General features: G+C 41.4%; 1 protein-coding gene across 3 annotated transcripts in view; it reads right to left on the reverse strand.

Annotated features, from left to right (window-relative positions):
- Positions 1 to 50: 50 nt before the first annotated feature.
- Positions 51 to 24,994, reverse strand: part of AFF4 (ALF transcription elongation factor 4) — a 99,325-nt gene continuing 74,381 nt past the window's right edge. For 2 of the 3 annotated variants that reach the window (XM_051843318.3, XM_051843317.3), the window contains 10 exons: positions 20,514 to 20,602; positions 19,696 to 19,936; positions 15,299 to 15,393; positions 14,684 to 14,747; positions 14,436 to 14,572; positions 14,082 to 14,153; positions 10,474 to 10,567; positions 9,755 to 9,798; positions 8,424 to 8,644; positions 51 to 5,785 (listed from right to left, as the gene is read on the reverse strand). In XM_051843318.3, coding sequence (XP_051699278.1) covers positions 5,658 to 5,785; positions 8,424 to 8,644; positions 9,755 to 9,798; positions 10,474 to 10,567; positions 14,082 to 14,153; positions 14,436 to 14,572; positions 14,684 to 14,747; positions 15,299 to 15,393; positions 19,696 to 19,936; positions 20,514 to 20,602 — 1,185 coding nt within the window. In that variant the 3' untranslated portion in view covers positions 51 to 5,657. The remainder of the gene's footprint in view (positions 5,786 to 8,423; positions 8,645 to 9,754; positions 9,799 to 10,473; positions 10,568 to 14,081; positions 14,154 to 14,435; positions 14,573 to 14,683; positions 14,748 to 15,298; positions 15,394 to 19,695; positions 19,937 to 20,513; positions 20,603 to 24,994) is intronic. The other variant, NM_001171499.1, reaches the window with a different exon arrangement.

Below are 24,994 nucleotides of genomic sequence, written 5' to 3' on the forward strand. Positions count from 1 at the left end.
TGCACGAAAGGGCAGAGTATGAGCTGAGAAAGAGCACAGTGTACACAGACTTTAATACAGAAAATCTATTTGATATTTATTAAACTTAGTTTCTCCAGCTATGGTTTGGCATTATACAAAGCATCTTAATGACACAGTAGAGTTAAAAAGATCTTTACAAATTGAAATGTGATACCCTTGTCTCCAAATATTTTAATTGCCATAAATTTGTTTAAAAATACACATTAAACGCATGTTTGACACTCTAAACTTTCTATAATCTCAATACCACAAAATACATATAATATACTATACAGATGTGGAAAAATCTAGTTAGTATATAATACTTTGCTCACCATTAACAGCTTTCTTATGTGAAATGCACATACTGACTTAGAAATCCTAGCTTTTGAACCCCAAAGTACCTCTGAAATTTTAATGTATTGCAACAAATAAAAAACACAGTATATAATTGAAATTTTGGTTGAAAATGTCAGATACCTAGGTATTTGAGATAAAAGAAATGTAGAACAAACATCTGGGTCATGTACAAAACAAAGGCGTCCTCCCAGTCACTAACAGTACCTTTCCGCTGAGTCAACAGGCTTTAAACTTATCAACAGTATCATCTCCCCTTAAAACCCTCCCCAAATATCAAACCGTTATTTACCAAATAGTTTTAATTTCAAATAAAAGGACTTTTCAATAAATATATAAGCATTTCCATCCTCCATATACAAAGTTTCTTAAAACCACTCAAAACGGAGGCTAGACAGAAAGTTTCATTTTCATAACTGTGCTTACCAACCCCGTATTTGGCCCCCAAAGGTGGTGCCTTTCCAGGTACTGCCAACTGGGCCAGTTTTGTTGGTGAGCCCTACCCTCCCACCCCAATCCCAGTACTGTTGAATGCTCATGTCAGTGATTTGCCAGGTGCGTGCAAAAAGTTGTAAAATGGGGACACTTCTTAAACAGCAACAACAAACTCAACAGTATAGGTAACCACGGCACTGATTTGAAAGGCAGTATTTTCAAAAAGCTATTCTCCAGAGAGGAACACAGAAAACCCCAATGATTAAAAGCTGAAAAGAAACCTCACATAGAAGCTGTAAGAGATCAAACTGAGTATTACTAGAACTTCTAGATGGGAGCTTTTCTATGCTCGTTCAGGAAGCTTTTTAAGAACGGCAATTTATACTCAGCTGGACAATGGTGGCATAGAGAGGCAATGCTGACATTCCTGGACTCAGCTTCCTTACAAGGACACTTGAGGCTACCAGTTTTAGGCTGCTTATTAGGATTTATACGACTCAGTTTAGACAACCAGATACCTTATCTTGTGACCAAATTCCACTAAAAGAAGACAATTAGCCACTTCTCCCATTCCCTTTTCTGCAGACAGCACATTTTTTTCATCTGTTTACAATCAATCACAGGTTCACGTGAATAGGAACTAAAGACCAGTTTCCACTCTACCAAGTAATAACTTTCTTCCCGTCGTTTGCTTGGTTTTAGGGTCTAGGTCTAAATGGAATTTCTTCATTTGTGGGTATGTGAAAGATACTCTCACAAACATGACCAATTTGGCTTTTGTCCCTACACCTTCCAAGCCATTCAATGGTTAGCTCTTTTCTATTGATATTACTGAATAGCAACCTTAAATATGAAGTATTATTACTGGAAAAAATCTGCCTCTTCCACACACAATGATACACAAAGCTGAAATGAAATCTGTGTTCCTTTCAATCTGGGAGTATGAGTTATAGGAGTCTATATGGATCTGAAATACTCTGGCTCCCCAAGTTACTTAGGTTTTTTGTAAAACCTAAGGCATCACAATCTGTCTAGAACACCCAGAATATGTCACCCCCAGGAGATGTTCCTGGGACCAGACACAATCTCCTATAAATCAAAAGCACAATGAAGCCAGTTTGTTCAATTAGCGACTGGAAAATTAAAATTCTTCCCCCCCACCCCATAAGAGCCCTGTTACACTACAGAAGGGCTCAAATATATTTTAAAAGTTAATTTACTACAAATCATAGTAATTAAGCTTTAACAATCTAAAGGAATACACATTGCACCCTTGAACATTACTATTCAAGGTGTCAACAAGAAAGTGTCTTAGATCAATTTAATAAATAATGTGGAAATAGCTGCACTAAGCTAAAATACTAAACACACACATTTTGACGAACTAATTTCATGTTTTCATACATACATACATACATATATATAAAGTGTGTATGTGTACATAATTTTAAGATCCAAAGTTGCAGACCCTCATACCCGGAAGAGTGCACAGCGTACTCTCCTCCACACAACTAAGCATGTCTGAACCTCCCCCGCGTCCTGGCCTCTGCAGCCAGTACTTTCATTCATTACAGGTGCCTTTCGTAGGCTCTTGCTTCACTGCAAGTTCATGTACCAAAGTTCCTGTCATTAAATACAAAATGATGTCTTCCGAGCTAGCTGATTAAACCTTTAATGAAAAAAAAACAAACAATTAAAACAAAAACAGTGAATCTAATAAAGCCACAAGTATGTCACTCAAAGTACAGCCCAGATGCCTGGGGAGTCACCAGTGCGAGAGCTCCCGAGAAGGACAGGCGTGCGTGGGCAGGCGCACACATTACCCTAAGCTGCTTTGATACTGGAGAATTTAATCAGTGGTGGACAATCTTCTCCACCCTTCAGCAACTATAGCTGTGAATTTATCTGAAGGATTCACTGCTTAAAAAGTCAATTCGTGGCTCCTTGCCCAGAAAAAGGTGACAATGAGGCAAGGAATGGGCTGGATGCCGTCTAGACTAGAGCCTGGGCTGGGCTGTGGAAGCCTGAATCATCTGGTAGTGCTCCCCACAGCTCAGTCAGCTCCGGCAAGGCTACCGTGACAACTTCATCCCCCACGGTTCGCTGGTTGCCTGTAAAGAGTCCAGCTGTGTGGCCTGCTGCCTCCTGGCAAATAAGTGTGGTCTCAAAAGAGCAGTCAACAGAATACCTTTTGAAATAGTTGCTATTTCTATAATTTCTACGTATTAAGCCTAGGTTTCAGACTAAGTAAGTTTTTAGCCACTTGTCAAAATTTAATTTTAGATGGTGAGGAGACCCTGAGGACACCTACTGAGGAGGGAGGAATGGGCACCTGTCAAGGAGTCCGAAGTATGTGCCGGAGCAGATGACGACACAGAATGCTGGAAACGACAGACATGGGAGACAGGGAGTGGCATTTCCACAGACTACGACAGTGAAGACCCCACTGTTTAGGATGGGATTCTGATGCATTGCCCATTTCCACCTGCTGGGAAATACCCTCCACAATGAAAAGTTTGCAAATTCATTTTCAAAGAATTGTTTTAAAGAGAAAATATCACGGAGCAGCACCATAAGACACGCAGGAAACTCGGCTTTCAGAAAATATCAGTGGGACACGAGAAGTGCTCTGGCTGCCTTTCAGGACACAGAAGAGACTAGAACATACTGGGAACTCAGAGGTGCCCTGGGGGCTGCTGCTGCTCAAAGTCGAAAAGCCCAGACGATATTGATTCCACTTCTTAGACATCACAGCAGATTACAGTCAAGTCAGAGAAATCAGAGGGCAGGGCATATGTCTAACTTGATTAACAAGTTATTTCTCACTAAATAACTATTATGATCACTGAGAAGTTCTCCTCTTAAGGAAAACTGTTTCAAGAACACACTGAAGTTACATCAGAAAGATTGAAGAGGCAATTTCTCCAAGGGAAAAAAGTTAAATCCAACATAATTTATAGATTGCAATTGTCAATGATATATAAAAAATAACTTGAGGTACAAAACAGGTAAGAACAGGCCACAGGACAATGAAATTTCACTAGTTTCAGAAAGAAGTGTAAAAGAGACTCAAACACACACAAAAAGATTCACTGCACCATTAAACTTTGAGATTTTCCATCCTGTCTTTTCCCTTTCCAATTTCAAGCCTTAGCAATCATCTATACTTAGTAGGGCAACCTTTTCTTCTGATTGGATGGATTCATTTTTGGAATGGGAAGAAGGACAAACTATTTTTTGAAGCAACATTACCCAACTGGTTAGACTACGTCATTAGTACCAAAGCATTGGTTTTTTTGAAAAGACTGATGTGGCCCTAAGGGAAAATTTGAAAGGAAAAAGAATTTAACATTACTACAGAAGACCAACCACGTATGGATGATCTGCTTCTAGTGTAAAACTTCATCTGTAAACAATCTGTAGAGTTTTCATTTAAAGGTAAGATTTAAGGCACACTAGAGAAGATATGGGCACTAAAAACAAAATACGGAGCGTCCAGCTTTCACATGTGACTTCTCCATGTCCCTCGCAGGGAAAGGTACTTTGATATACAACTCTCACGGGGCTGGTTTCTTAAGCTCTGCCCCAGGTCCCCTCCCCTTCCCAAGAGAGCTCATCATGAACCAAGTTAGGTACATTTCTAGTGTGAAATTTCTGATCCCATCAGAAACATACATCATTGATGAGGGCCTTCATAACACAAAGGGAGCAAATACAAGATCCGTTTAAAAATTGAGAAAAATTCATCATCTCCACATTAGGTATTAGAACTGTAAGCTGTATAGCAAAGCACACACACCAAAGCTCCAGCCCATCTCCACATCAGTCGCTGCACAAGCTCTTCTCAGAGCAGTGTAATCTACTATGGGAAAAAGTAATCTGAAAAGAGATTTTAACCTTCAAATATTATCAATTCAAGAGACACAGGCAACAACCCTCAGGAGCTGGATCTTTTTTTTTTTCAATAGTAACTTATTCTACTTCAATTAAGTGTCAAAGGATTAGCAACAAAAAAGAATATACGGTTTTAACAAAATCCATACAGTTCAAGATTGTCCTTTTATGAAACTGTTCAAAATGATATATTTCTCCTGGAAAGTTGCCTTTTCTCTTCTGTAATGCATTAAATGCAAATCATAGTCACCTTGTGATTGCTATAGTGTTATAAACACACATTCACAGTTTCTGAAATAATGCACACCAAATCAGACACATTTCATTTCACATCCACGTACAATGACATCTCTCATATTTAAGTGATTTTTCATGTGTAGAATATCCTTAATATTAAGCATCAATTCTACAATAATAAAATTGTAGTTAAGATCTGAAACAGTATCAGGTAGTAGGTACAGAAAGAACAGGTTCATATTTTAGATGAACCAACTCTTACTCTTAGAAGAGCTACCACAAAAAGACATTATTAGGTAACAAACCTCCCCAAAGTATATAAATAAAAATGCCTACGTTAAATTTATGCTAAATATTCAACAGAGTAAATTTATAGGCAGAAATAGCTAAGTTTTAAACAAGCCCCAGTCTGGGAACTTAAAAAATTAAAATAAATAAAATTTCATTGCATTAGTTATGAATCACAACTGGAATTCCAATCTTATTATAGATCACTAAAACCATCTTATAAGTGTGCTGCAGATTTAAAAGCATTTAAATAACTTTTCACATTGGGAATATTGAAAGGGTCAACTGACATGATGGTTTGAGTTATAAAAAACAACACATGAACCAAGGAGGAGAAAACCATTCCCCATTCTTAGTGTCAACTAAGTGGCGTGTTATGGCAGTTTTCCTTCGTGATGTGACACAGTGTTGTGGAGAAAATCAGAGGCAACAAGAATACGTTCAGTTCAAGACATCAACTTGGTATCCTGGCGAAGCCAGTGCAGTCCCTGCCGGGTATAACGAACCAGATCTGTCATGATGCTTGCATTAAAGATGAGCGGGCCCATTACTTTATCCAGTTCAGCAAAGAATTCTAGAAACAAAGATATTTATTAAATAATGTACACCCTTTCAAATCACTGCTTTAAAATTTTGTATCTAGACCATAAAAGAGCATTTACATCAAGTCAAAAATATTACTCCCTACACTAAAATATTACTGTTTATCTTTTAGAGCAAAGCACCCCCTAGTCTCTCTAGTTATATTTGTTTCCTAATAATACAACATTTTCAACAGGATGCATGGTCAGGAATTAAATGTTATACATACAAAAAGAATTCTGTTTACAGAAATTATAAATTGCTATTATACAGTAAACATCATTAAATGGAGACCTAGTGTTACAACATATCATGTGATTACTTCAAAATATTGTCTGTTTTATATGAAAAGCAAATGGCAGAAAAAAGGAAGATTACTTTTACCTGTTTCCCATAACAGCCCATGTGAGGTTAGATACTTAATGACAGCCTGTATCCAACCTTTCTGCTCTGTTTGTCATGCATCACTGATAAATTAAATGTCATATTTTCAGATTTTTTTTTAATTAAAGTGATTGAAATGAGGATTCTTCCTATATGAACAAATACAGGCTGTAAGCAAGCAACGAAGGGGTGGTATGGAGGAAAGGAAGGAGCACAGTATCCTAAGGTTGGAGCCCAGTGTAACCTCTCCTGTTATTCAAACAAGGCAAGAAGTACCTAAACACTTGAGAGGACTCTCCTTAACAGAATTTGAGTTAATAAACAAAGAAGAAATTTCAGAATAGAAAACTCTTGATGAATTTTCTATTTCTTAGCAGAATAATGGATCTAGGCAATGACTGTCAATGAATGCTACAAGTTTCAGTTAGAGTTTAATAGGGAATCTGACATCAAAATGGTCAGGGTGATACCACCAGAATGAACCCACTGACCAATTATTACATGCTTCCAAACATGATGCAGCAGGAAATCTAGAGCACCGTGCATGATACATGCTCACCCACAACGCTGAACTTTAACCTATCAAGTATCGAGATGAAGCCACTGTATAAAGAAAATGAGTGGGCAGAACAAGTTATGCGGCATCAGGAAGAAGGCATTAGTGAAATACAGAATATTACACATTCTACGGCTTCTCCTCAACAGCAACAGCACGGCCAAAAACATCGAGGAGGGGGAGGGACTAAAGAGTCTATCAGGGAAATGTAACGTGCAGACATGGCTTGGAATCTGTGTGAAATTAAACTGATTTTTCAACAGGCCTACTTGTCACAACATGATAAAGTGTGATAGGAGACTAGAGACGAGTTGGTGTAAGGTAGCTGTGGCAAACCTCAGCAGCTGTAATGAAGGTGTGGTGGGCATGGTTTTGGAAAGCCCTTAGCACTACCAAAGTATTTTCAGGTAATATGTCATTGTGTCTTGTATCCACTCTAAAATACTTCTGGGGGTAGGAAACGTTATGAGATAGAGAAAGTGAGGGAAGAAAACTGGCAAAACGCTGTGTTGTTGAAGACAGAGCTGAATGAGAGGAGCATGTGGTTCATTAAACCTTTCCCCTTCCTCAGTCAGCATTTCAAATTGCCATACAACAAATAAAGAAGAAGAAAGCAGAGGCTAGAGGACCAGCATGGGAGAACGGAGAGCAGGCTGACTGGGGAGGATTTCAGCTCCATAACCTCTCCTGGGCACTACCAACAGCATTCTAACTTTCAGAAGCAAATCAGGTTTTTAAAAACCTAACTTTATGTTAAATACTGGCATCTGTCTTCTACCTTTCTCTCTCCGTTATTCCTAGTTATCTGCGTCTGATGGTCTGTCAGTACTCTAAGTATGTAGATGCGCACTGTGACAACATCAACTGGTGCACTCCTTCAGTGATTCTCTGTAAACGATCTACCTGAGTTGATGCTAGTACAAAAGCACTTTCTTAAGTATCTCAGGTGTAAAAGACATCTGGATGTAATCCTATACCTCGAACCAAATTTACTGGCAATCATCCCAAAACAGGACATGTTTTATGACTTTTATGGTAAGGGCTGCAATTAAATGTGCCAGAATACAGGCATATTTGTTTGTCTTAGACCAAGAACCAGTTTACTTTAGTTTGAGTCGTTAGTTTCTTCCTATCTTTTTATTTATTTATTTATTTTTATTTATTTATTTTTGACAGGGAGAGTGGACAGTGAGAGAGAGAGACAGAGAGAAAGGTCTTCCTTTGCCGTTGGTTTACCCCGCAATGGCCACCGTGGCAGGCTTGCTGTGGCTGGCACACCACGCTGATCTGAAGCCAGGAGCCGGGTACTTCCTCCTGGTCTCCCATGCGGGTGTAGGGCCCAAGCACTTGGGCCATCCTCCACTGCACTCCCGGGCCACAGCAGAGAGCTGGACTGGAAGAGGAGCAACCGGGACAGAATCCAGCGCCCCGACTGGGACTAGAACCCGGGGTGCCAGTGCCACAGGCAGAGGATTAGCCCATTGAGCCGTGGCGCCGGCTGTCATTAGTTTCATGACATATATTTTTGAACAAATTCAGTTACATTTAATACGATTACTAGCAAACTGATTATACTGTTAGCTCTAAACCAGATAACAAACTAAATACAGAACAGCCACTTATTTAACTACATTGTAACAGTTTCTTTCAACAATTCCATCCTTCAAAGTTTATCCAGAGACCTATCTACCTTTTTGCTCTTTGGAAAGCTGTTCAGCTTGGTCCCAGATTTCGGTGGCATAGAGGAAGTTGGATGTAACCTGAACATAGATGGCTGCCATCTGGTGGATCTTCTGTGAAATGGTCACTGATGAGCCACTTGCTGAAGCACTACTGGCCCCAGAAGAGTAATTTCCTGAATTGCCTGGTGACAGCTTTGGAGAAACTGGGGAAGGCATCCCAACAGCTTTGCTACACACAGAAAAACAGGAAGCATGTTCAGACAGACATGGTAAACATTATAATCAACGTATACTGGAATCCTTCTACACCATGGTTTTGGAAATTTAATGATTCTTTTAACTAGAAGGCTTTTCAGAGAAGTACCATTTTTTCTAAATAAGAACTAAACGCCACAGTGAATTATAATATTCTCTAGATCCTTTATTACAATGAGTAACAACAGAAGAATAGATGGCAGGACTGAAGAACTCATACACCTTATTGGCAGCAGTTCAGTGGCTTAGAAGCCACTCCTCCTCACTCTGGCCCAGCACACATCTCCCATCCAGTAAGACACGTAATTACCTCTTTTTCAAATTGTTCTGAACCTCATAATTGCTGGCATTTTTCAAAAGTGATCAAGCGGCACACCTTTTTAATCAACTACAATCATCTTAAAATTCCTATCAATTAAATACTTTTTAGGAAACACATACATTGAAATCTTTCATGTTTACTGAAAGAGTGCTCAATCTACAGAAATGCCAAACACTACGGTCACACACTGAAAAAGGAAAATCAAACAAAAGCTGGGGTAAAAAGCTGTTTGTTTACACTTTTACCTGCACTTTTAGCGTGATAAACTTGGCCGGACAGAGACAGAATGTCCCTTCATGCAAGTATAGTAACTGAACACATAAAACTACAAAATAAAAAAAGATTTCATTTGATTCTCCTCCTTTTGGGTGAGGGAGTGATGTAGGGTTGGAGGACAAGCCACAATCACGCCACTTTCATTAAATTCTGGCAATGCCAAGACTTGAGTGAAGCTAAGTACACTGTACACACTCAAGTTGCTGGAAATCAAATGCCAGAAGAGTGGAGGTGCTGTTAAAAAAGCAAGATTGCTGCACGTAAAAATGTTCCATCTCCAACTTTTCTAGGATTACATTCATTTATATCTTTACATTTATACAAAAGAGGAAAAAAGTTTTTAAAAATACTTCATTAAAAATGGGTTTTATTTTTTAAATAGTCACCTTTCCATTTTTGGGAACTGGACCCTACCCATTCCACCTTTATATTATAAATAAATAAACCTGTCACAAATAATATTTTATATAATAAAATTTTACCTACCTTCCCAAGCCAGGGGATGGTGCTTGAGAATTATTATAAGAATTCTGTGGAAAAATAAAATGTACTTGAAAAAAACCCTTTTACATAAGAAGTACTAAATATACTGAAAAGTACTGAGCCAGAGCTGATGTTAAGCTTTATACATTTAAGACACCAAAACATGTATGCATGGGTGTTTATGAACATACAACAGAAAGAAGTTACTAAGTGAGAGATGGAATCTGCAATAATTTACAGAAGGCAAGGGGCCAATGAATCACATTCAGAAAGATAAAGGGGAGAAGTAAGGGCAGAGAGCTGAATACAAAGAGACAACGTACATGACCCATAAAAGTTACCTACAGCAAAGGTAGGCACAAGCAAGGAACAAGATTATGAGGGCCTAAGAAGCAGGGCAAGGAGTTTAAACTGGATGCGGCAGGCACTGCTAAGCTACTGCTGCTCTGAAAAACCACAGAAGATGTTTTAGGAAGCTAAGACAACAGTTTAAAGAAGGACAGTTGAGTAAACAAAGGATGACTAATGAAGTGTAGATGTGGCAGCTACATTTGCCTGCACTGAGCCATACGTGCATTTAAATACATTCCGAGAAACCTCAAACTTGTCTGAAAGTTCTCTAACAGTAGCTCCTGGCCTGCTATTTTACCTAAACACAACAGTACTTGTGGCAACGGGAGCCAATAACTTCTGTCTCCTAGGCACTGGACTGACACACTTACCTTGAGGTGCTCTGTCAGTGTCTTTGAGTACTTCAGAGCATTCTCCTTCTTCAGCTTGAATAGCCTCAGGTACAGCAAAGACTGGCATCGCAGGCTGGCAAATGAAAAAGGGCAGTTTGCTTATTACTAGGACAGCAGACTCTGGCCACGTCTGCACAGACTATCTTTGCATTTTGCAAGAGTACAACACTGGCTTTTGACAGCAGACCCAGGTATAATGTGAACAACAACATCAACCTTTAAGCAAAACCAAAAAATGTGCTACACTTATAGTACATACCCTAGAGTAGGGGAAGATGGCTAAGAAACCTAGGACTAGGGACTGGCACTGTGGTGTAGTGGGTAAAGCTGCTGCCTGAAGTGCCAGCATCCCATAAGGGTACTGGTTCGAGTCCCGGATGTTCCACTTCCTATCCAGCTCTCTACTATGGCCAGGGAAAGCTGTAGAAGATGGTCCAAGTCCTTGGGCTCCTGCACCCATGTGGTAGACCCAGAAGAAGCTCCTGCCTCCTGGCTTTGGATTCACCCACTTCCGGCTGTTATGGCCATTTGGGGAATGAATCAGCAGATGGAAGACTTCTTTCTCTCTCTCTGCTTCTGCCTGTGTGTAACTCTGCCTTTCATATAAATAAATAAATCTTTTTTTTTTTTAATTTTTTTTGACAGGCAGAGTGGACAGTGAGAGAGAGATACAGAGAGAAAGGTCTTTCTTTGCTGTTGGTTCACCCTCCAATGGCCACAGTGGCCGGCACGCTGTGGCTGGCGCATCGCACTGATCCGATGGCAGGAGCCAGGTGCTTCTCCTGGTCTCCCATGCGGGTGCAGGGCCGAAGCACTTGGGCCATCCTCCACTGCACTCCCGGTGTGCCGGCGCCGCAGGCGGAGGATTAGCCTATTGAGCCACGGCACCGGCCAATAAACAAATCTTTAAAAAAAAAAAAAGAAAAGAAAAGAAACCTAGGACTAGTCCCTATTATTTGTTGACATTCAAACTCAAAACCCACAGGACACAAATATGTCCTAGTGATGTATGCATTAAAAACAAAACTGCTAAGGGGCAGAATCTCCAAATCAAATTATAAACAATCTGAATAAAAAAAAAAAACTAGGAAATTCAAGTATCACCTTACAACTCTGATGGAACATATAAATCTTAACACAGCTTAGGAAGATGCTGTGAGATCGCCCCTCTTCCCTACCCAGCCACGGCCACTTCTCACCGCTCTTCTTGTTCTGTCTCCTACTTTATTCCTTTCCACCATCCATGTTGTTCCTTTCGCCTGGAGTAGGTCTCCCTGTCCCTAATTTTTTTCTTTTTAAAAAATTATTTACTTGAGAGGACTGGAGAGAGAAAGAGAGGAACAGACAGACAGAACGACTGACTCTGCTGGTGCACTCTCCAAACACTCACAATGGCAGCAGGAGTAAGCGAGGTAGGAGATGACTCAGAAACTAGAGAGCTGGAAATTCAATCCGGGTCTCTCCTGTGAGTGGCAGGAATATAATTACTTGAGTCATCATCACTACATCCCAGATGTGCAACAGGAGCTGTAATCAGGAGCCAGAGCTGTAGTCGAGAATTGAACCCAGCTTCTCTGATGTAGGATGTGGGTGTCCTAACCATTAACCTAAGTGCCTGCTCCCACCCTCTGTTCTTTTTTTTAATTTTTATTTATTTATTAATTTACTTACTTATTTATTTATTTTTGACAGGCAGAGTGGACAGTGAGAGAGAGAGAGACAGAGAGAAAGGTCTTCCTTTTTGCCGTTGGTTCACCCTCCAATGGCCACCCCGGCCGGCGCGCTGCGGCCGCCGTGCCGCACTGATCTGATGGCAGGAGCCAGGTACTTCTCCTGGTCTCCCATGGGGTGCAGGGCCCAAGTACTTGGGCCATCCTCCACTGCACTCCCTGGCCACAGCAGAGAGCTGGCCTGGAAGAGGGGCAACCGGGACAGAATCCAGCGCCCCAACCGGGACTAGAACCCGGTGTGCCAGCGCCACAAGGCGAAGGATTAGCCTAGTGAGCCGCGGCACCGGCCCCACCCTCTGTTCTTATACTCAGGGTTATATATTTTTTCCTGTCAAGGGACTTAGTTCACATAATTTCTGTCTCCTCACACCATACTATAAATTCCATGACAAACAGGACTGTGTCTGTTTTATTCACAGTTGTATTCCCACTGTTAAACACAAGGACAGGTAAAGAAAATGTCTATTAACAAAACTAACTCACAAAATCTCCCTGGGACAAAAAAACTTACATTCTGTATTCTGGGCAGGCTAGGTACTTGCTCCCTAAGGAAAGATATGCATGTGAAGGGGAGAGAAGAGGGCACCGAAAGAAGGGTCCTGGGGGCTGTGGGGAAGCAGTGTGCATTTGGCTTGGTGAGGACGCCACCTGAAACATCCACATCCCATATCCAAGTGTCTGAGTTTGACTCTTGGCTCCACTTCTCATCCCAGTTTCCTGCTAATGCACACGTTGGAAAATAGTGGTGATAGCTCAAACATTTGGGTCTGTATCACCCACATGGGAGACTGAACCGAGTTACTCCCTGCCAGCCTTTGCTTGGCCCAACCTCAGCTGTTGCAGGCATTTGGAGAGTGAGCCAGTAGATGGAACACCTTTCTAACTCTGTACTTTCCAAAACAAAAAAAAATCACAAAAGCCAGAAGACTCTGGAAAAGTGACCGTTTAAGGTCATAGAGGGGGCCAGTGCTGTGGCAGAGTGGGTTAAAACCCCCACCTGCAGGGCCAGCATCCCATATGGGCACCGGTTCTAGTCTGGCTGCTCCACTTCCAATCCACTCCCTGCAAATGTGCCTGGGAAAGCAGCAGAGGATGGCTCAAGTCCTTGGGCCCCTGCACTCACGTGGGAGACCCAGAAGAAGCTCCTAATTCCTGGCTTCAGATCGGCTCAGCTCCAGGTGTTGCAGCCATTTGGGGAATGAATTAGCAGATGGAAGACCTCTCTCTCTCTCTGCTACCTCTCTCTATAACTCTTTCAAAAAATAAAATAAATCTTGAAAGAAAAAAAACAGATAATAGAGGATGGGGCCGGCACTGTGGCACAGTAGATTAAGCCTCCGCCTATAGCACGACATCCCTATGACAGCTGGTTCATATCCTGGCTGCCTTCTTCCAATCCAGCTCTCTACTATTGCCTGGGAAAGCAGCAGAGGATGGCCCAACCCTGTACCCGAGTGGGAGGTCCAGAGGAAGCTTCTGGCTCCTGGCTTCGAGTGGACTAGCTCTGCTCTGGACATTTAGGGAGTGAACCAGTGGATGCAAGACTTTTCTCTCTGTCACTCTCTCTCTCTGTAACTCTGTCAAATAAATATAATCTTTAAAAAAAAAAAAAAGATAATGGAGGGTTCTAATATCAGCCGCACCCTACCAAGGCTTTCATTAAGAGGGCAATGGATCAGAGATTGACAACAACTAAAATCTTTCCGTAAGAATTTAGAGTTATTTCCTACCCATCCATCAAGAACAGAATTATGCCAGGGTTACAGAAGGCTGACTCCAGGGTAACACTGGGAGGAGCACACACAGTTGATTAAGAAACCGCCTGTCATCAGCAGAAGCAGAATCCACAACACTCACCAGAGCACCGTGAGTCTCTTATCTGCAGCTGTGGCGTCTGGTGCTAAGTAACTCTTCAGCTTCATAGTGTACCTGTGAGTCACAAATAACAAATGACAAGCTCAATGTAAGTCTCTATCTGGATCTCACGATTTCTGTTGTCCTCCAAGCATAAGAATCAAACCTAAGCATAGGCAAAACAACAACAAAAAACAGAAAAAAAAAAACAACCCCACTGAATGATCTAGTTCTCCTCATCCAAGGAAAATAAAGGGTTAAGCATCCCCTTCAGTTCACTGCATATAGAGATTGGAGCCTCTGCCTAGACAGACCAAAAATGTGACTGCCCAGGATATGACAAGTTCTCCCACTTACTTGATGAGCTCCACTGTCTCTGAATACATGGGGAATGGGGATTTAGATTCCTGAGCATTTTTCTCCAAAGCGTTCCCACATTCAATGAAAGATACCACAGCATCAAGATAGTACACAGCTTTCTCAAACCTATCAGACTGAAGAAAGAAGAATAAAAATAGTGAGCAGTGATCTACCATTATTAAAAACAAGAAATGAGGTGAAGTTAGTATGATTAAAGACAAAACGTGAGGAGAAAATTTACATACCAATGCATCTGCATTGTGCTTTAACTTTTTTGCTTCTTGTAAATAATGGTCTGCGGAGTAACTTCTGCAATGGAAATTTTCATTTTAAGTGACATGATAAGATAATAATATTAGTTTTCTTGTCCGCAAGTAAAGAAAAGTGAGCTGCTACTACATGCTCAGTTCAATTCTTTTCTCACGAATGTTTCTATCAGGTTAACAGCATGAGTCGTATTCACCAACTCAAAGTAAATCAAACTATTTAGTTCAATACTAATTTGCCCAAGTTGCTTGAAAGAATAGGAGTAATTAAGATGCTGGCTAGCAGAAACAACCTTTTACCAAAATGGGAAAAAAGAACACTGCTCTTCTTTGTGTAAGAAAATCCCTACCTTAAACAGTGACATCAGCAGCAATAAGGTTTTTCTGGAAGGCACATCATTTACCTTGTTTATCAAATCACAGAAGTAAAGTCAATGAAGCAGTATGTGGCCTAGTGGGTACCTTTCAAACTCAAGCCTAAATATTCTATGGCTCACATACAAATATAAATCCTTCTAACTGCAGACAGAAACTAAAATGAGCTTCTGACAGGAATAATTTCTTTAGGGCATAAAAGAATCAAAAAAAACTCACCTGTCATCAAAGGCGAGCTTTGTTCTACGAGGCTTAGAAGCATCAGGAGTCGGTGTAGATGGAGGACAATTAGAGGTGCTATTTGGAGCCTTTTCCTGACGAACAAAATATATAACCACATTGAAAACTATGAGATTAAAAGTGGAACTCATAGTGTTTCTTCAGCCACTGGTAAAAAAGAAACAAATTCCACTGCCTTCAATAATTAAATCTACCCATGGATGTATGAGTATTTCACCATGAGAACACCCAACATCACATTATTTTACTACTTGGGCTTAATATCCATCTAAAAAGAACTAAAAATGTAACTCATGAGATCAGAGTAAATTCTAAGTTCTTTACAGTAAAATTTGCCTGTTTAGTTAGGAAATAGCTTTCTGAATTTTATGTTTCAATGTAAAATTTCTAGGATACCTTTTCTTCTGTTTTGTACAGACCTAAAAGCACCTGAATTTTAGAAGCCAGTGTTGTGGTGCAGCAGGTAAAAAAGCATCCCGTGTGGGTGCCGATTTGTGTCCCACCTGCTCCACTGCTGATCCAGTTCCCTGCTGATGGCCTTGGGAAAAGCAGCAGAAGATGGCCCAAGTGTTTGGGTCCCTGTGACCCACATGGGAGACATAAAAGCAGCTCTGGGCTCCTGGCTTCAGCCTGCTTCAGCCCTGGCCGTTGTGGCCATCTGGGGAAGGAACCAGAGGGTAGAAGATTCCCCTTTCTGTCTCTCCCTCTCTTTCAAATAAATCAATAAATCTTAAAAAACAAACAAACAAACAAAAAAACAAATACATGGGGGCTTGTGTTGTGCCACAGTGGGTTAACACCCTGGCCTGGAAGTGCCGGCATCCTATATGGGTGCAGGTTTGAGACCTGGCTACTCCACTTCCAATCCAGCTCTCTGTTGTGGCCTGGGAAAGCAGTAGAGGTAGCCCAAGTCCCTGGGCCCTTGCACCTATATGGGAGACCCAGAAGAAGCTCCTGGCTCCAGCTGTTGAGGCCAATTGGGGAGTGAACCATCAGATGGAAGACCTCTCTCTCTCTCTGCCTCTCCTCTCCCTGTGTAACTCTTTCAAATAAATAAATAAATTTTTTTTTAATGAGTTTCGATTTAAGGAAAATGGAAAGTCTTCTGAAGAAAAAAACAAAAAAAGCCTGTCAACATACTTTATTATTACAGAAAAAATGTGTATGAAATCCTGGCCTTCTAGATTATGCAATTTTCCTTTTTCTTTTTTTTTAAGATTTATTTATTCATTTTATTATTATATTTTTTTTGACAGGCAGAGTTAGACAGTGAGAGAGAGAGACAGAGAGAAAGGTCTTCTTTTTCCATTGGTTCACCCCCCAAATGGCTACTACGGCCGGCGCTGCACCGATCTGAAGTCAGGAGCCAGGTGCTTCCTCCTGGTCTCCCAAGTGCAGGGCCCAAGCATTTGGGCCATCCTCCACTGCCTTCCCGGGCCACAGCAGAGAGCTGGACTGGAAGAGGAGCAACTGGGACAGAATCCAGCATCCCGATCAGAACTAGAACCCGGGGTGCCGGCGCCACAGGCGGAGAATTAGCCTAGTGAGCCTCAGCACCAGCCTAAAAGATTTATTTTTATTTATTTGAAAGACAGAGCTACAGAGGTAGAGACACAGAGAGAGAGGTCTTCCATCTGCTGGTTCACTCCCCAGATGGCCTCAATGGCCGGAGCTGTGCCGATCTGAAGCCAGGACCCAGGAGCTTCTTCCAGGTTTCCCACAAGGGTGCAGGGGCCCAAGGACTTGGGCCATCTTCTACTGCTATCCCAGGCCACAGCAGAGAGCTGGGTTGGAAGAGGAGCTGCCAGGACTAGAACCGAAGCCCAAATGGGATATTGGCACTTCAGGCCAGGGCTTTAACCCGCTGTGCCACAGTGCCGGCCCCCTAATTTTTCTTAGTTGAGGTGAAAAACAGCATACTCTCTACCTAAATTGTGAACTTTTCTTTTTTTAAAAAAGATTTATTTATTTATGTGAAAGGCAGAGTTACAGAGAGACAGAGATAAAAAGAGGTCTTCCACCTGCTGGCTCACTCCCCAAATGGCAGCAATGAATTATACTTTTAAAATTTAGTTATTTTCATAAATTTTGTTTTGTTACTCTGATTTCAGGGAGTTTGCTTCTGATCACAACAGTCTAGAAAGAAATGCCAACAATATAGTAAACAAATAGAAGGTTAGTCAACAGTATTGAGTTACTCTGATCCAAATCCCCATCCACAAATATGAGAAACATTCCTCCACATTATGAGCGTGCAAGGAATAATAATAATGAAGAATTTCAATGCTAAACTGAATAGATTTTTCTCTATTTCATGAATCAAAGCCAAATAGTTGCTTTGTCACTTCACGTAATGTAAAGTCTAATTCTAAAAAAACTCAAAGCCCTTTTCAAACTTCAGCAGTTGGAGCCATTCAGTTATTATTTTAAAAACTTCCGGGGCCAGTGCTGTGGCGTAGTAGGTAAAACCGCTGCCTGCAGGGCCGGCATCCCATATGTGTGCCGGTTCGAGTCCCGGCTGCTCCACTTCTGATCCAGCTCCTTGCTATGGCCTGGGAGAGCTCAGAAGATGGCCCAAGTCCTTAGGCCCCGAGCCCAAGCTCCTGGCTGCTGGCTTTGGATCTGCACAGCTCCGGCCATTGCAGCCGATTGGGGAGTGAACCAGTGGTTGGAAGACCTCTCTCTCCCTCTTTCTGCCTCTCCTTCTCTGTGTGTTTAACTTTTTTTTTTTTTGACAGGCAGAGTGGACAGTGAGAGAGAGAGACAGAGAAAGGTCTTCCTTTGCCGTTGGTTCACCCTCCAATGGCCGGCGCAGCCGGCGCGCTGCAGCCAGCGCACTGCGCTGATCCGATGGCAGGAGCCAGGTACTTCTCCTGGTCTCCCATGGGGTGCAGGGCCCAAGTACTTGGCCATCCTCCACTGCACTCCCTGGCCACAGCAGAGAGCTGGCCTGGAAGAGGGGCAACCGGGACAGAATCTGGCGCCCCGACCAGGACTAGAACCTGGTGTGCCGGCGCCACAAGGCGGAGGATTAGCCTAGTGAGCTGCGGCGCCGGCCTGTGTTTGTAACTCTTTCAAAGAAATAATTAAGTCTTTAAAAAAATAAAAAATTCTATGGTTGAGCATTTAGCTTATGATGTTGTTTGGGATGCCTTCCATCCCGTATCACAGTGCTAGGTGTGAGTTCTGGCTTTGTTTCTGATCCACTTCCTACTGATATGCATCCTGGAAGGCAGCAGGTGATGGCTCAAGTACTTGGGTTTCTGTCGACCATGTGGTGGACCAGGATTTAGTTCTGGATTCCTGGCTTCAGCCTAGCCCAAACCTGACTGCTATGGAATTTGGAAAGTAATCAATGGACAGATTTCTCTCACTTTGTATGTCTGTCTCTCTCTCTTCCTTTCAGGTAAAGTAAATATATGTAACTAAAAACCAGAAACAGAAATAAAAACTTCCAAAGCCAACTTTTCCTATTTTGGATTTCTATGTTAATTAATATGCATGTGGCCAGATGACTAACTGCTTCCATTGCCTCAGATCACTGTAGAAGCTTAGCATTAAGATTCTATCATAGGGGCCGGTGAGGTGGTACACAGTAGGTTAAGCTGCATATTGACACTGGTATCCCATATCACAGTGCTTGTTGGAGTCCCCAGTTGCCTAAATTCCAACCCAGCTTTCTGCTAATGAAACTGGGAAAGAAGCAGAAGGCCCAAATACTTGGGCCTCTGCCACTCACTTGCCCATAGGGAGTTCTGGGAATCCTAGTGCAGACCCAGATGAGCCTCCTTGGCTGGTGTGGCCATTTGGGGAGTGAACCAGTGGACAGAAGATCTCACTCTCTCCCTTTTTATCACTTGCCTTTTCAAATAAATAAATAAATAAATAAGTCATAAGAAATATGACATAGGGAGCAAAGCACACAGGCTTACATATTAAATAGGATGTTTACAAAAACTTCAAAGTACCACCCTGAAAAAGTCACATGGAATTGAGAATGATTTCCCTTATATATCATTTAATATATATATATATATATATACACACACATATTTATGATTTATTTATTTGAAAGGCAAAGCTATAGAGGAGGAGGAAGAGATAGAGAGGCAACAGCTAGAGCTGGACCAGGCCAAATCCAGAAGCCTGAAATTCTATCCATGTCTCCCACAGAGGTAGCAGGGACTCAAGCACTCAAACCATCTTCTGCTCCTTTCCCAAGCACGTTAACAAGGAGCGGCATAGGAAGTGAAGCAGCCAGGACTCAAATCAGCTCTTGTGGTTTGCCAGTGTGGCAAGTGGGGGCTTAACCTGCTCTGTCACAGTGCTGGCCTCGAGAATGATTTCTCAAAGTCTCTGAGACCCCAACACCATACCTTAACCTCCTTGGAGCTACTTGAGGTCTTCCCTTCAGTCTTTTTCAGCTTTGATGTGGAGGAACTGCTTTTGCTGCTGCCACTGTTCTCCTTATTGCTGTTACTGCTTGACTTCAAGGAAGATGACTGACTAATGGTCCTCTTTCGAGAACTATGCTCTGATTTTGGATCTTTTGAAGGAACAGGCCCAGCAGGAGAAGGCAACAAATCTTTTTCTTTTGCAGTACTCTGCTTAGATGACCTGCCAAACCAAAAAATGTTCTTATTTCTCCACATAGTAATATAAGGTTGATGGATTTTTTTCATTTTCTTTATCTGCTTTCAAGACAAATATATTTTTCCCCATTTGATTATTAGGACATAAGATTTCTACAAAAACAAGACTGTAAACTCCACAATGGTGGGCATCCTGCCTGTTTTTTTTTCCCCAATAGCTGTATGGTATCTAAACTGGCTACTATCCAATAAGCACTCAGTAAGTACTGGTTGAGTGAATCAACATATGAATCATGAATGAAGAGACCAACTTCTCAACTTACCAATCAGTCATTCAGGATTTATAGGTAAGCGTGCCATATAATGTTCTTACCCTGCGCTTACCCCTGTCCTATTAAAAAGACAGGAAGAAGTAACTGAATCTTACATCTTTTATATCCCTACTAGCTAAAAATCAAAAGCTCCCAGTATTTGATGTATGAATGCATGTGTATCACAGAAATTTACTACATCGAACACCATGAAAGAACATTAGAAAGAACCCAGTACCAATTGATAGACATGTTAACAACAGTGGTATGTAGCATGTTTGGTGGACATACTCTCGATTGCTGGATGGCTTGTGGCTTGTTGAATTCTTATCTTCTGTTTTGGGTTTCTTGCTCTCATTGGCTCGGTTATCATCTTCACTCTGGATGAGAAACAGAAAATGGCAGATACTAAGTCTGATTTTCATTCATGCAACTTCAGTGTCCAGCACCAGTCACACCTCAATTGTTTATCTTTGATAAAACTTTAGAAATAAGACAAATGAGGAGCCAGGGTGGTGACACAGTGGGTGAGGCTGCCACTTAACGATGCTAGCATTTCCTATCAGGTGCTGGTTCAAGTCCTGACTGCTCTGCTTTGGATCCAGCTTTTTGCTAATGTATTTAGAAAGTCAATAGTAATGGCCTATGTACAATGGCTCATGCCACCCATGTGAGAGAAGTTCCTAGCTTCTGGCTTTGGCTTTACCCAACTCTAGCTGTTGCAGCTATTTGGGGGAGTGAACCAGCAGATGCAAAATTTCTCTTGCTGTCTCTTTGTCTCCCCTCTTTCTGCTGCTCTACCTTTCAAAAACAAACAAACAAAAATCCTAAAAAGATGTAAGACAAATGAGAAGTCAAAGGACTCATTTAAACAATGTCCTATAAATCTGGTCTTTTGTAAAGATTAAAGACAGAATTATATAGAGAGAAGAAGAGACAGAAACAGAGAGAGAGAGATAGTTCACCTGCTGGTTTACTCTGAAAAATGGCCACAACAGCTGGAAATGGGACAGGCAAAAGCCAGGAGCATGGAACTACATCTGGGTCTCCCACATGGGTGATGGGATCCCAAAGCATTTGGACCAACTTCCAATCCTTTCCCAGACACATTACCAGGGAGCTGGATCTACGTGGAGTGGCTGGGACACCAACCAGCATCCATATGGAAAGCTGGCATTGTAGGCAATGGTTTAACCCCCTATACCACAACACGGTCCCTAAATCTGGTCATAAGGTTGGAAAGATACATCCAGTTGCAGATACATCCAGCTTTCTGATGGCATCTTCTTCATGTAATGACTTTAGGGATTGGAGATATCCATAAAAATAAAATGAAGATAAAATTCACATATCATAAAATTAGCTGTTTAAAAATGCACAATTCCATAGCATTAATATATTCATATAACCATACAACTATCACAACAATCAACTTTAGAACATTTTGATCATCTGAAAAACACACCCTAATCCACGAATGATCACTCTTCAATCTGTTCTCTCTCAGGTCCTGGCAACCACCACATAGTCTTTTTGTATTTGTTTATTCTAGACACCTCCTCTAAAAGGATCATATAGTATGTGTAGCCTTTTTTGTCTGGTTCTTTTCACTTAGCATAATATTTTTCTTAAAGATTTATTTATTTACTTGAAAAGCAGAGTTACAAAGAGAGATCTTGCATCCACTGGTTCACTCCCCAAATGACCTCAATGGCAGGGGCTGGGCCAGGATGAAGCCAGGAGCTAGGAGTTCTCTAGGATCTCCTACATGGATGGTTGCGGCCCATGGACTTGGGTCAAGTTTTGCTGTTTTCCCAGGTACAATTAGCAAGGAATTGGATCAGAAGTAGAACAGCTGGTACTCAAACGGGTACCCATATGGGATTCTAGGGCTACAGGTGGTAGCTTAACCTGCTGCACCACAGTCCTGGCCCCAGCATAATATTTCTGAGGTTCAGCCATGTAGCAGCATGGATTAGTACTTTACTTGCATTTATCCGTGGACAGCACTCCACTGTATGGATATGCCACACTGCAGTTAGTCATTCATCAGCTGATGACCATCTGGGTTTTTAAAAACTTTACTTATTTGAGAGGTTGAGAGGTAGAGCCATAGAGAGAAAGAGAGAAAGAGAGAGAGAGAGAAAGGGCTTCCATCCAATGATCAGAAGCCTGGGACTCCATCTGGATCTCCCACATGGGTAAAGCGCCCAAGCACTTAGGCCATCTTCTGGTGCTTTTCCTAGACCATTAGGAGGGAGCTGGATCAGAAGAGGAGCAGCCAGGACTTGAATCAGCACACATATGGGATGCCGGCATCACAGGTGGCAGCTTTACCTACCATGCCACAATGCTGGCCCCCGTGTGTCATTTTTTAATGTAAAATGTCGCAGTACATAAAAATGTTGCACTTATTTCTCTTACTACACTGAAAATAGTCAAAGTTTGGCAATTTTAAATTTTCCATGTGTCCAGGCAGGGAAATGACTCCTACTGATGGGGTCTATTCAACAAACTACTTTCAAGTTTGGCGATCAGCAAATCGGAACCTGTAATTAAACATGTGGGAATAAATGTTCCAGAGTGGTAAAATGTCATTCCCATAATGCCAAAGTCCTAGATGTAGACAGGAAAATCCATGTTCCTTGTATCCTGAGACAGGTGGTAAGCGACCAGGCCTGTGAGGCACCCAAAAAGGAGCGCTGGAGCCCAGGAGGGCACACCAGCTGCTGCTGCGTAGCCAGTGATCTCACCAGTAGCAACCAGTGCGGTGTAGCAAGAGTCAAAATTATGTAAAGGCATTGTTGAACCCATGTTCTTCTGTATAGTTCTCTTCTCGCTCTGTCCAGGCAGGGGACTACACTAGGCCTGCTCTCCCGAAGTCACTGGCTGCAGGCTGAAGACATGCAAGCCACAAAGCTAGGAACTACGAGCTCTTTTTGTTGCACTCTCTGAGGTACTGCCAAAATGTGTTCTAAAGGAGCTATATCATTATATACTGTATGAAAGTTTTAGCATTGCATGAAAACTTCTAACTCCCACAACTGGACCAATATTTGCTATGATCTGTCCTTCTGATTATAGCCAAGCCTAACGACTTTTCAAAAACTTTTTGACTAAAAACGTTAAGTGGTAGGCTTATCTACTGTCCGTGTTACTTTCCATATGAAAATAAGGTTTCCTATTACTTCACATATAAGAACACAAAAAAAGCAAATATTTGGGAGGGTGTTGGGATACGCTCATCCCAAGTTAGAGTGTCTAGGATTGAGTTCTGCGTCTACCATCTGACCCAGCTTTCTGCTAAATGCTCTTGGGAGGCAGCAGATAATGGCTCAAGCACTTGAGTGCCCGTTTACCATGTAGGAAACCCAGATCCTGGCTTCCGGTTTCAGTCTGGTCTAGCCCTGACTGTTGTAAGCATTTTGCAGAGATAATCAGTAAACTCTTTCTCTGTCTCTCTTCATCACTTTGCCTTTCAAATAAACAAAAGTGAATAAGTAAACAGTTTTTTAAAAAAAGTCAGTATTCTACTATGATAAAAATGTGATTGTTGCCTTGCACAAATGATTAAATATGGATAAATGAAAAAATGAAAGAAATTAATCCATACCTTTCACTGACCTTGACTGGGATCACTCTCAGTATCTGCTTTATCTCTAGGAAAGGCCTCTGACACTTTGTTTTTACCAATGTCATGAGTTTTAAAAATTATTACTGAGTTTCATAGCATATACTTTATGAAATAAAAATCTGACTTAAATAGTCATTGATATAAAACAAGCTTTCTAGAAAAAACACCAATGAGTTATGGGGGAGATATGGGGCACTTTTGAAGGACGAGGAATTTTTTTTTTTTTTTTTTTTGGTGGGGAAATGGTGGGGGGTGGTGGTGGTGGTGGAAGGACGAGGATTTTTTAATTACAAGTCTACATAGCGAACGTTTTAAACAAAAGACTAAAAAGGACATTCAATTTCTATATTCTAAATATCTGAATATGTTATAAAGAATATATAATAGGGGCGGCACTGTGGCGCAGTGGGTTGATGCCCTGGCCTGAAGTGCCGGCATCCCATATGGGCGCTGGTTCGGGACCTGGCTGCTCCACTTCCGATCCAGCTCTCTGCTATGGCCTGGGAAAGCAGTAGAAGATGGCCCAAGGCCTTGGGCCCCTGCACCCGCGTGGGAGGCCCGGAGGAAGCTCCTGGCTTCAGATCAGTGCAGCTCCGACTGTTGCGGCCAATTGGGGACTGAACCATTGGATGGAAGACCTCTCTCTCTCTGTCTCTCTGCCTCTCTTCTCTCTGTGTAACTCTTTCAAATAAATAAATAAATCTTAAAAAAAATAATATATAGTTTTTAAAAGCACAAAAGGACAATTTTTTTTAAATTTTATAATAAACAACTGTATCTAAAGAGTAGACTCTATAATATATAACATATATAATTATATAATTATTTATAATATATACTATATATAATATATAGTATGTATATAATATATAATTCCTGTTTTATACAATTCTACAAATTAAACCCCATAACCACATCTAACAATCTGAGGCTGTCGGCTAGAGGAGCCACCAGCCATACATAGTTCACTAAATAGCTTTGGAAACTCATTGGCTAGAGCAAATAAAATAATATGCCTCAGTTTCCTAGAAATTCAAATAATATGGACAATTTAAATCTCCGAAGATTTTCATTTGTTAGAATAGCATCTGCACTGGGGGTTTAATAAAAGGAGAGCAGAAAAACATCTCTGGATGAT

The sequence above is a fragment of the Oryctolagus cuniculus genome, chromosome 6 (genome assembly GCF_051225735.1).
Source record: "Oryctolagus cuniculus isolate XC-2025 breed Fujian yellow rabbit chromosome 6, ASM5122573v1, whole genome shotgun sequence".
Lineage (NCBI taxonomy): Eukaryota > Metazoa > Chordata > Mammalia > Lagomorpha > Leporidae > Oryctolagus > Oryctolagus cuniculus.